Source organism: Pristiophorus japonicus, chromosome 1 (assembly GCF_044704955.1).
Source record: "Pristiophorus japonicus isolate sPriJap1 chromosome 1, sPriJap1.hap1, whole genome shotgun sequence".
NCBI lineage: Eukaryota > Metazoa > Chordata > Chondrichthyes > Pristiophoridae > Pristiophorus > Pristiophorus japonicus.
The window spans coordinates 457,479,253-457,495,561 of NC_091977.1; the positions used below are offsets into that span (position 1 = coordinate 457,479,253).

A 16,309-nucleotide genomic window follows, 5' to 3' on the forward strand; every position below is an offset into this window, starting at 1 on the left:
AGATTACGAAGGAGATGGACAAAGTTGATCCAAGCAAGTTGTTCACTACGTTGAAGGGTTTAAGTACCAGGGAGAGATGTTAAATATTGAGGAAATTAAAAATGTAATTCAAGCAGGACCTTTCTTACTCAGAATCCATTCCAATCACAGTTGCTCCAGCTTTCCCAGTGTAGTGTATGTTTAGGAACAAATTTGGCAAGCTTACAATTATATCTGTCACCCCAGATGGTCATAAAATTATTTTTATTTAAATATTTCGCCCCTGCCCTATTTATCCTTCTGCAAGGACATGGGTGCCTTTTTAGTTTAGGTAAACGACATCCTGTCCGTACAGTCTTTCCTGGCTGCAAAATTGGTCCATGTGTCTCAGGACTATGAAACCCTTCTACAACATCCTTCCAACCACACATTCATAATCCTAATCTTTACCTCCATCGAGTTACACTGGGAGTAATCCAGAGATTACTATCATAAAAATTTACATCATGGAATGAGGCCCATCGTGTCCACACAGGCAGACCAAGAGCTATCCAGCCTAATCCCACTTTCCAGCTCTTGGTCCGTAGCCCTGTAGGTTATGGCACTTTAAGTGCACATCCAAGTATCTTTTAAATGTGGTGAGAGTTTCTGCTTCTACCAACCTTTCAGGCAATGAGTTCCAGACTCCCACCCCCTCTGGGTGAAGAAATATCCCCTCATATCTCCTCTAAACCTCCACCCAATTACTTTAAATTTAAGCTTCCTGGTTGTTGACCCCTCTGCCAAGGGAAACAGGTCCTGCCTATCCACTCTATCCAGGCCCCTCATAATTTTATACACCTCAATCAGGTCTCCTCTTAGCCTCCTCAGTTCCAAAGAAAACAGACCCAGCATCTCCAATCTTTCCTCATAGCCAAAATTCTCCAGTTCAGGCAACATACTTGTAAAACTTCTCTGCACCATTTCCAATGCAATCACATCTTTCCTGTAATATGGTGATCAGAACTGCACACAGTACTCCAGCTGCGACCTAACCAGTGCTTTATACAGTTCAAACATAACCACCTTGCTCTTGTATTCCATGCCTCGATTTATAAAGGCAAGTATTCCATATGTCTTCTTAACCACCTTATCTACCTGGCCTACTACCTTCAGGGTTCTGTGGACCTGCACTCCAAGGTCCCTTTGTTCCTCCACACTTTTCAGTGTCATACCATTTAATGCGTAGTCCCTTGCCTTGTTAGACCTCCCCAAATGCATTATGTCACACTTGTCTGCATTGAATTCCATTTGCCACTGTTCTGCCTACTGGACCAGTACATTGATATCTTCCTGCAGTCCACAGCTTTCTTCATTATCAACCAATTTTAGTGTCATTTGCAAACTTCTTAATCATACCGCCAACATTTAAGTCCAAGTCATTGATATATACCACAAAAAGCAAGGGACCCAGCATTGAGCCCTGTGGAACCCCACTGTATATAACCTTCCAGTCACAAAAACACCCATCAACAATTACACTTTGCTTCCTGTCTCCAAGCCAATTTTGGATCCAACTTGCCACTTTGCCCTGGATCCCATGGGCTATTACTTTTGTGACCAGTCTGTCATGTGGGACCTTGTTTTGGGTCAATAATAATAGGCCCAGGTTCAGGATTTGGATGAATGTTCAATAAGAGACAAGACAAATGAAGTAAAGAGTAAAACACCGTTTACTGAGAGAAAAGAAACATTAATAATACAGTTTACGAAGAAAAGAGACGTATGATGCAACAATGCTCACGGCCTTCCGCCCGTCGGGAACTCCACAAGCGACGGTTGGTCTGGAGCATTGGGGGTCCCGGCACCGCTCGCGAATCACGGTCCAAGGTGAAGTTCAAAGAGCTACGGGTCAGTGCTGTACCTTTATACGATCAAATAAACATACTATTGAACAAAACATGGGTGCATGTGGCTTATGGCCAACTCTAATCTGTAAGGCCCCAGGTGCTTGTCCACAAAGCATGAGACCTCGAGCCGCGGACTGTCTCATAACAAGCTGGTGTGCGACTCAAGGTTGCTTTCCCTCTCTCTCTAGCAACAACACCCACGAGGCATGAAGCAGAGACATACTGTAAATGACTAAATATCATAATTAACCCTATATGATTAACCCTATACAATGCGATCCACCCTTGATATTTAGACATTCTAAGTAATATAATCAAGTTGAAGGCGTAATGCATCAGTTACACGTTGAGTATGCGCAAGCAACACCCGCAATCTACACCAAATACTACATACAAGCAATAATATCAGTAATAGCGTGACGAGTAAAACAACGATAGGATGTATTAACAGCTTCAAAGCGGTGGATGGTTTTGGGGACCACCCGTAAAAGATGTCCCACCAATACAATCCACCCTTGATTGTCTTGCGTATGATCAGTGTTAGCTAACCGCCACCCTGTACGGCCATCCCATGCTGTGTTTGAGGATGGAAGTAGCACAGTCACAGATAACGAGACACAGAGACTTGCCAGCACGAGTTGGTAAGTCGCCATTTTGGGCAAAATTCCTGTGGGAGGAAACATAAGTATATTAATTTCAGCCTTGTTTAGTCAATTTACCCTTGTCAACACAGAGAGGAATATCTTGACCAGTCAGGAGCACCCAATAAGTGTTTCCTTCTCCTTTCGCTAAGATTTCCCCTGCTTGTAAGGGTTTCTGGGGGTACTGCACCCACACTTTTCCACCTTCACAAACTGTGTCCTGAGTCTGATTTTCTTTCTCAATAGTAGGGACACTAACTTTGCCTAACATGTGGCTTATGGGAGTTCCCTCCCATAATGGTTGGTGATTCAGATTGCACACTGCTTGTGGTAAAACCTTTAACCATCCTTGCAATGTGTTAGTGGGAGTTAATATTTTAATCTGTTGCTTAAGTAGTCCATTCATGCATTCTATTAACCCTGCCGCTTGCAGATAGTAAGGTATGTGGAACATCCAATAGATCCAGTTGTCTACCGCCCGCTGTTGCACTGTTTGACCTGTGAAGTGCGACCCATTATCGGACTGTACTTCTGCTGGCTCACCATAGTATGTGATTAAATTCTCCAGTCCTTTAATTGTACTTTGTTGATTCGCTTTAGTCACTGGATAAGCTATCAAAAGTCCAGAATAGATATCAACAGCAGTGAGCAAATATTGGAACCGTTGTTGCAATGGTAAAGGTCCTACATAATCAACTTGCCATATTTGTGCTGGTTGAGTCCCTCTCTTAATATGGGCACTGGGTTTTCATTGTAGGGGAAAATGCTTCATCTTTTGACAAATTTCACAGGTGTTTCTGATCTGTTTAACACTGTCCGTAGTCAAATGTAACCCCCTATTTCGTGCCCATTGTATCGTACCCTGAATGTCCAAATGTCCAGATTTGTGGTGGGCCCACTTGCCTATGCCATATTCCTCCTCTTCCGCCTCTGACAGTCTGTACCCGGGCTACATTATCAATGGTGTTATTATATTCAGAGGTCTTTGAAGTGTTTTTCATGTGAGCGTCCACATGATATGCAGTTATTTTCATTTTCTGGGCTTTGGACTATATTTGTTCCCATAGGTGCTTTCCCCAAAAGTCTTTCCCAGTTATTTGCCAGTTATGTTCATGCCAGTTTCACATCCAGCTCGCCATGCCATTGGCTACTGCCCATGAGTCAGTATATATGTGTACTTGTTGCTGTTCCTCTTCTAATGCAAGGACTACAGCTGCTAGTTCTGCTAGCTGGCTGGAGCCTCCCACGCCCTCATCATGCACAATTGTCTGGGTTTTTGGATTGAGGGCAGCGGCTTGTCATCGCCGAGGTTTTACCTCCCCATCCCAATCAACGGCAGAGGGATATTTTTGCCGGACCCCTGTAGTAACCATGTCCTATAGCGATCTTGTGCCCTGGACATTCCGTAGCACTGCTGTGATAAGGTGGTCCATAGTCATAGTCCCCATTTTTGTTAACTCTTCGGGGTTAAGTATTACGCCTGATGCTCCCTGGTCCCAAATCCGAGTTAGCCATTCTGGCAATGATTCCCTATTTTTGACTAAATCGAGACCCTCTTTCTTGTAACTCACGAGTGGTGAAGTCACGCACCCCTCTAGTGGTTACCGGCTGTTCCCCATCTTGCTGTTTCGTTTTATTTGTCATAAGGGGTCTAGGTTCCGTGCCCGGAGCATATGGGGGAGGGTTTTTAATTTCCTCCCGTTCCCCCCCTCTCCATCTGTCCACTCATATTCTGAGTCAAAGGAATACCAGATGTCTCCGTCCCAACGAGCCGGATCCCAAGTGGATCCAGCTACCAATGCAAGTACCTTTGACCGATCTATCTGTAATTTACGTCGTCTGGTTTTCTTTTTATTTTGTACTGTCGCCAGACGGCATATTAAAGTTTCTGATTGTTCAGTGACCTTGTCTGCCAGTTCTTGTGCAGTGCGGACCGCTTCAGTCAAAGTCGAGTTTTGACTTTCCAAAACCTTAACAGCGGTTTTTAACTGTAGGTTTTCTGCCTCACTTTCCTTAAGTTGTTTACACATCGCCCTTAAGGCTGTCAACAAAATCCATCCCATTTGTGGGGGACTATTTTTCTCCTGTGGGAAGCCCGCTTCCTCCAGGAGAGACAGTACCGCATGGGGTACGGATCTATCTTTGCTCTGTTCCAATAACGGCGTATCCCCATGTTGCGGGGTTCCAAACCAGGCTAGCACCTTGGCAAGAGAGCCAAAACCCTCATCCCCCGTGCTCCACCCTGGTATTCTATACTTCTCTCCCGCAGGAGGAGACTGCTTCTTGTCTTTTCTCTTAAACATTTTACCAGATCCTGTTTGTGACGCCAAAATGTTTTGGATCAATAATAATAGACCCAGGTTCAGGATCTGGATGAATGTTAAATAAGAGACAAGACAAATGAAGTAAAGAATAAAACACCATTTACTGAGAGAAAAGAAACATTAATAATATAGTTTACGAAGAAAAGAGAAGTATGATAAGATGCAACAATGCTCACGGCCTTCTGCCCATCGGGAACTCCACAAGCGATGGCTGGTCTGGAGCATTGGGGGTCCCGGCACCGCTCGCGAATCACGGTCCAAGGTGAAGTTCAAAGAGCTACGGGACAGTGCTGTACCTTTATACTATCAAATAAACATACTACTGAACAAAACATGGGTGCATGTGGCTTATGGCCAACTCCTAATCTGTAAGGCCCCAGGTGCTTGTCCACAAAGCATGAGATCTCGAGACGCGGACCGTCTCATAACAAGCTGGTGTGCGTCTCAAGGTTGCTTTCCCTCTCTCTCTCAAGCAACAACATCCACGAGGCATGAAGCAGAGACACGCTGTAAATGACTAAATATCATAATTAACCCTATATGATTAACCCTATACAATACAGACCTCATCAAAAGCTTTGCTAAAATCCATATACACTACATCATATGCACTGCCCTCATCGACCCTCCTGCTTACCTCCTCGAAAAATTCAATCAATCAAGTTAGTCAGACAGGACCTTCCCTTGACAAATCCATGCTGACTGTCCTTGATTAATCCATGTCTTTCTAAATGAAGATTTATCCTGTCCCTCAGAATTTTCTCCAATAATTTTTTTGCCATCGCGGTTAGGCTGACTGGCCTGTAATTGCTCGGTCTATCCCTTTTTAAACAAAGGTACAAATTAGCAGTCCTCCAATCCTCTGGCACCATACCTGTAGCAAGAGAGGATTGGAAAATGATGGTCAGATCATCTGCTAGTTCCTCTTTTGCTTTTCTTAACAGCCTGGGATACATTTCATCCGGGCTTGGGGATTTACCCACTTTCAAACCCTGGTGGTTCTGCTCCTTAATCTACAACTTAGCTCCTTAAAATTCTTTTGAAGCGCCTCAAACCTTCTCCTATCTACATCATTGGTTTCCATATGAACCATGACCTCTGACTGCTCACCTTCCCATTCCAGAACCTTTAGTACTTACTCCATGAGGTCCCATTCCCTGGCACCTGGGAAACAGTTTACCATTTGGTATGCTGAATCATGTCGACAAAATAAACTATGTAACCACCTGACTAAAGAGTTCCCAACAATCACTACTCACCTATTCATGGCGAACGTAACAGTTTCATGGCAGGGCTGGTTCATGTTGACCTCTACTTGGATGTCTGACTCACTGAGGCTCAATTTGCTAATGGAGGGCCCTAGAGAATCACTCTATGCAACATCTTCAGAACAATCGCATTAGGATCAAACTACCCATTGGTGGGCTTTAAATGTATCCATAGTTTCTGCTTCCAGAGGATCTTTTGACATGGCATTGAAAGTTTGGCTTTCAATTGACAGATTCTCAGCCGTTAAAATGTCTTGAGTAAGCCACACAGGCTGGAATTTTCACTCTCCGACAGGCTGGCAGCAGGGTAGCCCTGGAGTGCATGGGGACCCCGGAAGTTTCAACAGCGCCTTTGCATCTGACTTCCGGGTTTCCTGACCAATTAATGTGAGCAGGCGTGATCACATCACGCATGGGTCTATTTCAGTTGAGGTATTTAAAAGAACACTGAAAAGATGACAGTTGAAGATTTGTGGAGGTGGGAGAAAGATTGGTTGCAGATAAAACTGCATTCTCAGCATTCCAAAACTGCCCCTCGCTTTAAGTGATGCCTCCCTGGCCTCCTGCTGCAAGGTGCTGGGGCCTGCAGGGAGGTTTTATTCCCTTCTGATGGGAGGAAGAAGCCAGCCACGATAATGGAGCAGGCATAGCTAGATATAGCGAAGGAGGTGAGCAGCATGAGCGTGGTGGCACGCTCCTGGATATAATGCAGAAAGAGATTTAATGACCTCATGAGGGAAGGAAAGGTGAGTACAATGCCACATTCAATTACATCCTGATGTGCGTATCACCCCAACCCCTTTACTCTGCCGTCCCAAACCGACTCCTGCACATCACTCCTCATACCTTGCAGATGCACCGATCCCTCTCTGTCTATGCACTTCCTCACATCCCCATCTGACCATCCACTGTTGACACTCACCCTCAACTTAATGCAATTTCACACCTCTTCCTCAAAGTCACCCTCAACAGATTTTGTCCATCCACCCGTTCCAGTCATTGCATAACTCTCACTCAAAGGTCTCTTGTTTCCCTCCTTGCAGGAGAAGAGAGCATAGAACACCAGGGAGAGGCAGAGAACCAAAGGTGGCCCTCTAGTCATAGCAGAGGAGGAGGCACTTGAAATAGGTGGAGTGTCGGTGTGGGAGATGGGGATCTGTCATGTATTTAACCATCTTGCAGTGACATAGTCATGTAACTGTAACTCATGTACACTGTACCTGTACCATAGAAATGCACACCCTGACCACAGGGGGTGAACTTGTGGGAGACACTCCTCACCTGGGTTTCCAGGTATAAAAGGGGAGGTCCCACCCAGAGTCGAGACTCCTTGGTCCTGTCAATAAAGGTGAAGGTCACAGAGTGACCGTGCCTGATATATCCATGCCTCGTGTGAGTTTGTAGTAAGGTGCAGGGACACTACATTTGGCGACGAGAAACAGGAATCACCAAACCACGAGGATGGCCACCGGTGGCACAGAGGAACGTTACTGTGTGGGTGAGGTCTGGGATGACTTCGTGGAAAGACTCCAGCAGAGCTTTGTCACAAAGGACTGGCTAGAAGAGACAGCGGCTGACAAGCGGAGGGCGCATCTACTGACCAGCTGCGGACCACAGACGTATGCGCTGATGAAAGACCTGCTCGCACCCCAAAAGCCGACGGACAAGTCCTTTAAAGAGCTCAGCCAGCTGATCAGTGAGCATCTCAAGCCAGCGAGTAGCGTACACATGGCCCGGCACTGGTTCTACTCTCACTGGCGTCGGGAGGGACAAAACATCTCGGACTTCGTGGCAGAACTGCAGCGCTTGGCCAGTCTCTAAGTTTACCGATGTCTGCAGGGGGGAAATGTTAAGGGACTTTTTCCATCGAGGGCATTAAATCATGCCGGCATTTTCAAGAAACTCAAAGACTAAGGACTTGACTTTAAAAGGGGCGGCGTTGATAGCTCAGATCTTTATGGCAGGGAAAGAGGAGACCAAGCTAATTTACGCGCGCAGCCCTGGTCCAAACGTGGCGACGGACCAGGAAGTTAACATAGTGAATGCGCCTCGGGACCCCACAGGCAGGCAAGGGCATTTCGAAACCGCCCAGGCAGCAACAGGCTCTAGGGTGGGCCTGCAACAAGGACAATGGAAAGGGGATCGGCAATTCACGCCATCTCGAGGAACAATGCGTCCTGCGATGGGACCATTAACACCCACCATCAGAGTGCTTAGAAACAGCCAAATGGGCAATCAGAGAGGAATGCCTGGTAATAGTCCTTTGTTAACAGCAATCTCAATCTCAGCTCATGTGGGGGTAGACACACTGCAAGAAGCTGCAGGTTCCAGCAATATACTTGTAGGATTTGTAATGTCAGTGGACACTTGGCCAGGATGTACAAAAAGGGAGTAGCGAGGCTAATCTGCGAGACAGAGGAACCAGATGAGGGGTCTGCTCACATACAGCGCTGGGCCCTCACGCTGGCTGCGTATGACTACACCATACGGCACCAGCCAGGCACCGAAAATTGCGCTGACGCGCTCAGCAGGCTCCCACTGGCCACCACCGAGGGGGCGTCGGAGCAGAGTGCCGAGATGGTCATTGCCGTTGAAGCTTTTGACACTGCGGGTTCCCCCATCACAGCCCGCCAAATCAAACTCTGGACCAACAGGGACCCCCTCCTATCCATGATAAAGAAATGTGTCCTGACGGGGATTGGGCGCCCGCACACAGGGCGCGCACCGAGGAAGTCAGACCGTTTCAAAGACGGATAGATGAGCTCTCCATCCAAGTTGACTGCCTGCTATGGGGCAGCCGGGTAGTCATGCCCCAGAAAGGAAGGGAAACGTTCATCAGGGAACTACATAGCGAGCACCCTGGCATCATGTTACTGAAAGCCATTGCCCGGTCACATGTATGGTGGCTGGGGATTGACTCAAACCTGAAACACTGGGTTCGCAGGTGCACGACGTGTGCCCAGCTGGACAGTGCCCCCAGGGAGGCCCCACTCAGCCCGTGGCCCTGGCCCACCAGACCATGGTCACGTATTCACGTAGACTATGCGGGCCCGTTCATGGAGAAAATGTTCCTGATCGTTGTCGATGCATACTCGAAGTGGATCGAGTGCATCATATCGAACTCGTGCACGACATCCATCACCGTGGAGAGTCTGCGTACGGTTTTCGCGACCCATGGCTTGCCGGACATCCTGGTCAGTGACAATGGCCAGTGTTTCACCACCCATGAATTCCAGGAGTTTATGTCGGGCAATGGTATCAAGCACGTCCGGACAGTGCCGTTCAAGCCGGCTTCCAATGGCCAGGCGGAACGGGCGGTCCAAGTCATAAAACAAGGCATGCTACGCATCCAAGGACCCTCCCTTCAGTACCGCCTATCGCGCCTCCTGCTGGCCTACAGGTCCCGGCCGCACTCGCTCACCGGAGTCCCGCCAGCGGAACTCCTCATGAAACGCACGCTCAAGATGCGGCTGTCCCTCATTCACCCAGCCCTGGCAGACATTGTTGAGGGCAAGCGCCAGTCCTAAACTGAGCTCCATGATCGAAACTCAAGGGGGAGGTGTATAGAAATAGATGACCCGGTATTTGTTCTTAACCATGCTTTGGGACCCAAGTGGCTTGAGGGCACCGTAATTGGCAAAGAAGGAAATAGAGTCACGATGGTCCGACTAAACAATGGGCAGATATGCCGCAAACACTGGAAAAAGTAAAGAAAAGATTCAGCATAGACACGGAGGAACCTGAAGAAGACCATGAGATGGCACCTACACCACTGCCAGCGGACGAGTAACAAAGACAGCCCTCAGCATGCACAGTCCCTACGGCCAGGCCGGAATCACCTCAAGTGACAGAGACGCGTGCCGAGGGTGAGTTTGTAGTAAGGTGCAGGGACACTACAGGATCTACCAGCTATCTGGTGACAGAATTAAATATCAGACAGCCACATGGCATACAACAATCATGTTAGCTTGATGTCATTGAGCAACAGCAGATGGTGGAGATATGGACAGCAGTGGAGGGTCCTCGTTGGAGGGCACAGGGCACTCTAAGCTCTGCTTAGAACCTTGGGGGCCGCCAACAAAGTGGATGATTCTGGAGGTGCAGCAAAAAATGCATGAGCCTCTGGCAGAATTCCAGCCGCGATGTGCATGCTTGCAGAGAGAATGGAGGAGTCAATCACAAGCATGACTGGCATGATGTCACAGGTCTTAAATATGATGTGTTCGTCCATGGAAAGGATGGTCCTACATGGTGCATCAAATGAGGCAGTCAAACGAGCGCATGCTCACTCTCGCCAACAGCTTGCACACTCTGTATGTCATCTTAACTAGGATGGATCAAGACCTAGCCTTGGCCGTTCAGCACCCCACTGGTGTGCAGAAAAGTAATCTCTAGCTCATTGCGAGCAGGGAAGTGTGGGTGGGCCATGAGAGGGATGATGTTGAATGGGAACATAGAAGCGGGGACTCTGCTCGAAGTGCTTCCAGTTCACACCTGTTGCCACTGGCCATCTCGCCCACCTCCCACCCCTCACCGCCCTCAGTCAGTGCCCCACATGCTGCCTTCTGTCCCGATAGCCAAGTCTGCCCCTGGACAGGGGCAAGTGGAACAGTCTTTGGTGGAGCTCTCGCAAGCTCCAATACCCAGAGGACGTCGGACAAGAGCATCTAATCGTCAGAGCAGAGATGTGAGCAGCCATCCACTACCTCTGCTGAAGCCACAGAGGTTGCATACGTAGGAGTTATAGGAAAAGAAAGATGAAAGATTAGTTGCACAAGGGTATTCCTGTGGGTAATAAGTTACTTGATGCACATATAAATTATTTTTTTGCCCCACTTTCCAGTCTTGACCATTTTTACCTGCAGATTGCCAACTGGCCTTCTCAGTTCTGATGAATGTTAAGACTAAAAACTGAGGAAGGGGTATCTGTGAAAGGGATGCTTTGTTGATTGCAGAACTGCTTTGTGCTGGGGCGGGGCAGCAGCAGCAAGTGTGTTCAGCATGAGGCTGCCAGATGGGTACAGTGGTGCAACCTAACTAAATATTGCCAGGATGAGTCCATCATGGGCAGCAATATGTGCTGATGCTGGTGCTGTTGATAGTTGTGCTCATCTTGGTCCTCAGCTGAGGTCCAAGGTGAAACTACTTAAGTGGCACCCATGCTAATCTGAAATATGACAGATTTAAAGTGAAGATCAGACACAGAAACCTCTAAAGTAGTGAGAATGATCTTCAATGTAGTGAAACTCACCTCCAAAGTAGTAGAAATCACCGGTAAATTTGTCGAAATCGCCTTCAAACAAGTGCTGTGAGCAAAAGTAAAAACAGGTGTGAGGTCTCTTTTTGCCTGTCTTTGTTCAGCCCCCTCAATTGACGCTGTGTTCTCGCCTTTGTTTCATTGGCAAGGCCCAGGAACCTTAGGAAACATGTGGGCCCACAGTGAAAGTTGAAAACCCCCGTTAAAAAAACCTGTTAACTATCTCTTAATTGCTTTCAATTGCTAACTCACCTGTCCCAAGGAGGTTTCTCGCACGCTGCCGACTTTAGAGGTTTCTGTGTCTGATCTTCACTTTAAATCTGTCATATTTCAGATCAGCATGGGTGCCACTTAAGTAGTTTCACCTTGGACCTCAGCTGAGGACCAAGATGAGCACAACTATCAACAGCAGCACATATGAAATGCGGAAGTCAGTGGGTTGGAGCCGGCAACCGCAACGTGTGTCAATTTCAGCACTTTGTAACAACCCCACCCGCTCCCAAGCCCACGCATTGCTGCCAGTAAAAATTTCGGCCGCAGTCACAGCTGGTGATTAATTTGCAATTACATTGCATCTGGTCCTCTGGACAAAATCCCACATGTGATGAAGGGGGCTTGGGCAAAAGACTTGCTTACCCCCCAGCCGGAACAAAACAGAAACCTGGCAGTTTCTGGCCCATAGGACAGAAATCTTTTCCACCATTCTCCATCCCAGGAATTTCAGCCACTCAAGAAATTGCATTCTGGGGCTAGAATTATCTAGATATACATTGGACTAAGAACTCTTGTTTTGATTTATTTTTGCTTGAATGAAATGAAGCCTTAGATAAAAAGTAAATAATCCTAGAAAATAGCAGTAACAATTATCAAACTATACTTTTTCTGCATTTATGATCTTAGTCAAAGTAATTAATAACATAATGAATTCAAAAGACTTCCAGGAACAACACTTTTGGGTCGACGATTGTGTGAAATACAGAAAAACTTGTATTTATATAGCGCCGTTCGTGACCTCAGGAATCCTAAAGCATTTTACATGTTGGCAAGACACTTATGCCCACGGTTTCGGCTGGGCTGCCAACAGCCAGCCTGGCACCCCCTCTTAGGTGCCAGGCTGCTGGTGTGGCCGAAACCTTCCCTGGTGGCCTAGTAGGACAAAGTTTTAAAATTTCAAAGGCTCTCCCCTTTAAGTGAGAGGGGAGCCATGGTGACGTGGCGCCGTGATGATGTCATCGCAGCGGTCACTCCACACCGCCCTCCCCCCCCCCAAACTTTTGCCCCTCAGGTGTTGCCACCGCCGCGTATCTACCCCTCTAGTGTAGTCACCGCCCCCATTAAGGGCAACTTCCGGATCCGAAAGAAAAAAAAAACAAAGAGCAGAATTTCGCTCAAGGGACGACCTCAACCATAGCTGCGGTAAAAAGCATTGAAACGGGGTGCTTGTGCCCCATTTCAGACGAAGGGCAATTTTGGCCCCATGCAGTTTAAAACATCCTAGCCCTGAAATTTGGCAATTTAGAAAAAAAGAGGCACTATTGGGACAGACCTACAATGGGCATCTGTAATTAAGAGCAGAATCCAGGTGCACTGGGTTTCCACCCGAGTGCTGCAAAAATGATCAATTGCACTCTGGAGAAGAAGGCACACACAAGAACATAAGAACTAGAGCAGGAGTAGGCCATATGGCCCCTCGAGCCTGTTCCGCCATTTAATACGATCATGGCTGATCCGATCATGGACTCAGGTCCACTTCCCTGCCCGTTCCCCATAACCCCTTATTCCATGATCGGTTAAGAAACTGTCTTTCTCTGTCCTAAATTTAGTCAATGACCCAGCTTCCACAGCTCTCTGAGGCAGCGAATTCCACAGATTTAAAACCCTCTGAGAGAAGAAATTCCTCCTCATCTCAGTTTAAATGGGTGGCCCCTTATTCTAAGATTATGCCCCCAAGTTCTAGTCTCCCCTATCAATGTAAACATCCTCTCTGCATCCACCTTGTCAAGCCCCCTGATAATCTTACACGTTTCGGTAAGATCACCTCTCATTCTTCTGAATTCCAATGAGTAGAGTCCCAACCTACTCAACCTTTCCTCATAAGTCAACCCCCTCATCTCCAGAATCAACCTAGTGAACCTTCTCTGAACTGCCTCCAAAGCAAGTATATTCTTTCTTAAATATGGAAACCAAAACTGTCTGCAGTATTCTAGGTGTAGCCTCACCAATACCCTGTATAATTGTAGCAAGACTTCCCTGCTTTTATACTCCATTCCCTTTACAATAAAGGCCAAGGTTCCATTGGCCTCCCTGATCACTTGCCGTACCTGCATACTAACCTTTTGTATTTCATGCACAAGTACCTCCAGGTCCCACTGTACTGCAGCACTTTGCAATTTTTCTCCATTTAAATAATAACTTGCTCTTTGATTTTTTTCTGACGAAGTGCATAACGTCGCACTTTCCAACATTATACTCCATCTGTCAAATATTTGTCCACTCACTTAGCCTGTCTATGTCCTTTTTCAGGTTTTTTGTGTGCTCCTCACACATTGCTTTTCCTCCCACTGATCGCTGCGGCATCCCACTAGTTACTAATTGCCAAGCTGAGAATCAACCATTTATCCCGACTCCCTGTTTTCTGTTCGTTAGCCAATCCTCTATCCATGCGAATATATATTACCGCCAACCTCGTGAACTTTTATCTTGTGCAGTAACCTTTTATGTGGCACCTTGTCAAATGCCTTCTGGAAGTCCAAATATACCACATCCACTGGTTCCCCTTTATCCATCCTGTTCGTTACATCGTAATAGAATTCCAGCAAATTTGTCAAACATGACTTTCTCTTCATAAATCCATGCTGACTCTGCCTGACTGAATTATGATTTTCCAAATGTCCTGCTACTGCTTCTTTAATAACGGACTCCAACATTTTCCCAACCACAAGTCATAGGCTAACTGGTCTATAGTTTCCAGCTTTTTGTCTGCCTCCTTTTTTAAATAGGGGCGTTACATTTGCAGTTTTCCAATGTGCTGGTCCCTCCCCAGAATCCAGGGAATTTTGGTAAATTACAACCAATGCATCCACTATCCCTGCCGCTACTTCTCTTAAGACCCTAGGATGCAAGCCATCAGATCCAGGGGATTTAGCTGCCTTTAGTCCCATTATGTCCTCCCGTGCAGATGCCTAAAACAGGCGACAGGCCCTTGGAATATGTAAATTAAGACCTGGCCTCCTCAGGATTCTTCAGCAGCTGCTGCAGCCACCAATGAAAGGTAAATTGTGTAAAGATCTTAAAAAAAATTCCCACCCACCCCCACCACCCATTCCCCTAACCGCCCCCCCCCCAATCACCGTGTCCCGATACAATACCCCCTCTCAGGACTTACCTGAGGGTCACTATCGACATTGCTGCACGCTTCACCAGAGAGCTCTTTGGGGATGCGTAGGCCTGAGCTCTAAGTTCGATTGGATCTTGGGCCTACCAAGATAATAACATTTAATTTGCTAGACTATCTAATTAAAAGCATTTCCTAATACTGGATAATTCCTTCTTATTCAAATTGGTTATTGAATTTTCTGCTACATTAGAAAAAGAATCAGGCGTGAAGTAAAACTGGCTGCTGATTTGCTACCGCCTGTTGTGCACTACTGCCAAGACCAATTTCATCTCCTTGGCAGAAATATATGGAGAATTAAAACAGGAAACGTAATCAGGGTTTTGCAGGGTAATTTACTGCAATGAAGAATTATTAATATCCAAGCCATTGGTAGTCCTGTGCACATGAGATAAATAATACAGTTTTATTACTGGAAAGATGATGTTATTTAGTATATTTGATAATGAAGGGTGTTGATTATTTTTTTTAACCTTTTTGTCCAACAGCAAAAAGTGATAAAGGAAACAATTTTGTACAAAGGAATAAAACCTGGCATTGGAAAATGGAACCACAAATGGAGTAGAAAAGAACACTTAAAAGGAAATGCCCCTCATTCATTTTGCGAATGACATCAAATTATAAAGGTTGAAACAACAGGGTGGACCTGAATCACCTAATTACCACTAAGCATCTGAAGTCCAACACTTGTGCTCCCATTTCCATCTACTTCAGCAAAAAATACTCTCTGTGAAGCAGAAAGCAGAAGCCTTGAAAACAGCATATTGCCTTCCTTTGCCATGAACTTCTATGACCATGGATGATTCAGAAAAAACAATGCACATTGTGATTTTTCACAATTATCCTCCCTAGTCGCACTATTACTTTTATATTCTGAATACAAAATAAAAATTATTGCTCAACTACAAGGGGTTTTGAATTAACCCTTTTTTCCCAGGGGGCAAATAAACCTTGAGTGAAAGGCACATGTTGAAAGATATGGCAATTAAAGCTGGATTTCTTTATTGACTATTTTATGTTGAGTTATCTTATATTTAGAATGTTTACTTTCGTAAAGCCTTTAACATGTAGATCAGCATGACTTGTGGTGAATACAACGCCATCAAATTAATCAAACAGCAGAGTTCGAACAACTACAGCCACACAAATCGAACTATCACTCTACCAACAACATACTTAATAAGTATTTCTTTGAGAGCAAAGCCAATCGTGTTTAGTTAGTTAGGCAGAATTCAATGTTTCACCGATAACTTTTATTATAATTACAGTAAAATACATTGCATAATAAGCATCTGCTTATAGGTTTTAATGACCTACATGCCTGAGTGTCTGTTTTACATGTTAGTTCTATAAAATTTGTTGGCAATCCAGCATAAAAGTCACAGATACACCTTCAGTTTCTGTAGTAAAAAAAATTCAAAGGCCCCAGAACAAAACCCTGTAGGACATCGCTATCTGCTTCCAAATACTATGAGAAACTACTCTTAACTCCTACTTTCTGTTTCCTCCCTTATAACCAGTTTTTAATCTAATTTACTACCTTTCCCTTAATTCCAG

The 16,309-nt window shown here is 45.9% G+C and overlaps 1 protein-coding gene across 3 annotated transcripts in view; it reads left to right on the forward strand.

Moving 5' to 3' along the window:
- Positions 1-15,736, forward strand: part of cnbd1 (cyclic nucleotide binding domain containing 1) — a 272,191-nt gene extending 256,455 nt beyond the window's left edge. For 2 of the 3 annotated variants that reach the window (XM_070893726.1, XM_070893742.1), the window contains one exon: positions 15,241-15,736. In XM_070893726.1, coding sequence (XP_070749827.1) covers positions 15,241-15,363 — 123 coding nt within the window. In that variant the 3' untranslated portion in view covers positions 15,364-15,736. The remainder of the gene's footprint in view (positions 1-15,240) is intronic. The other variant, XM_070893736.1, reaches the window with a different exon arrangement.
- The last annotated feature ends 573 nt before the right edge of the window (positions 15,737-16,309 follow it).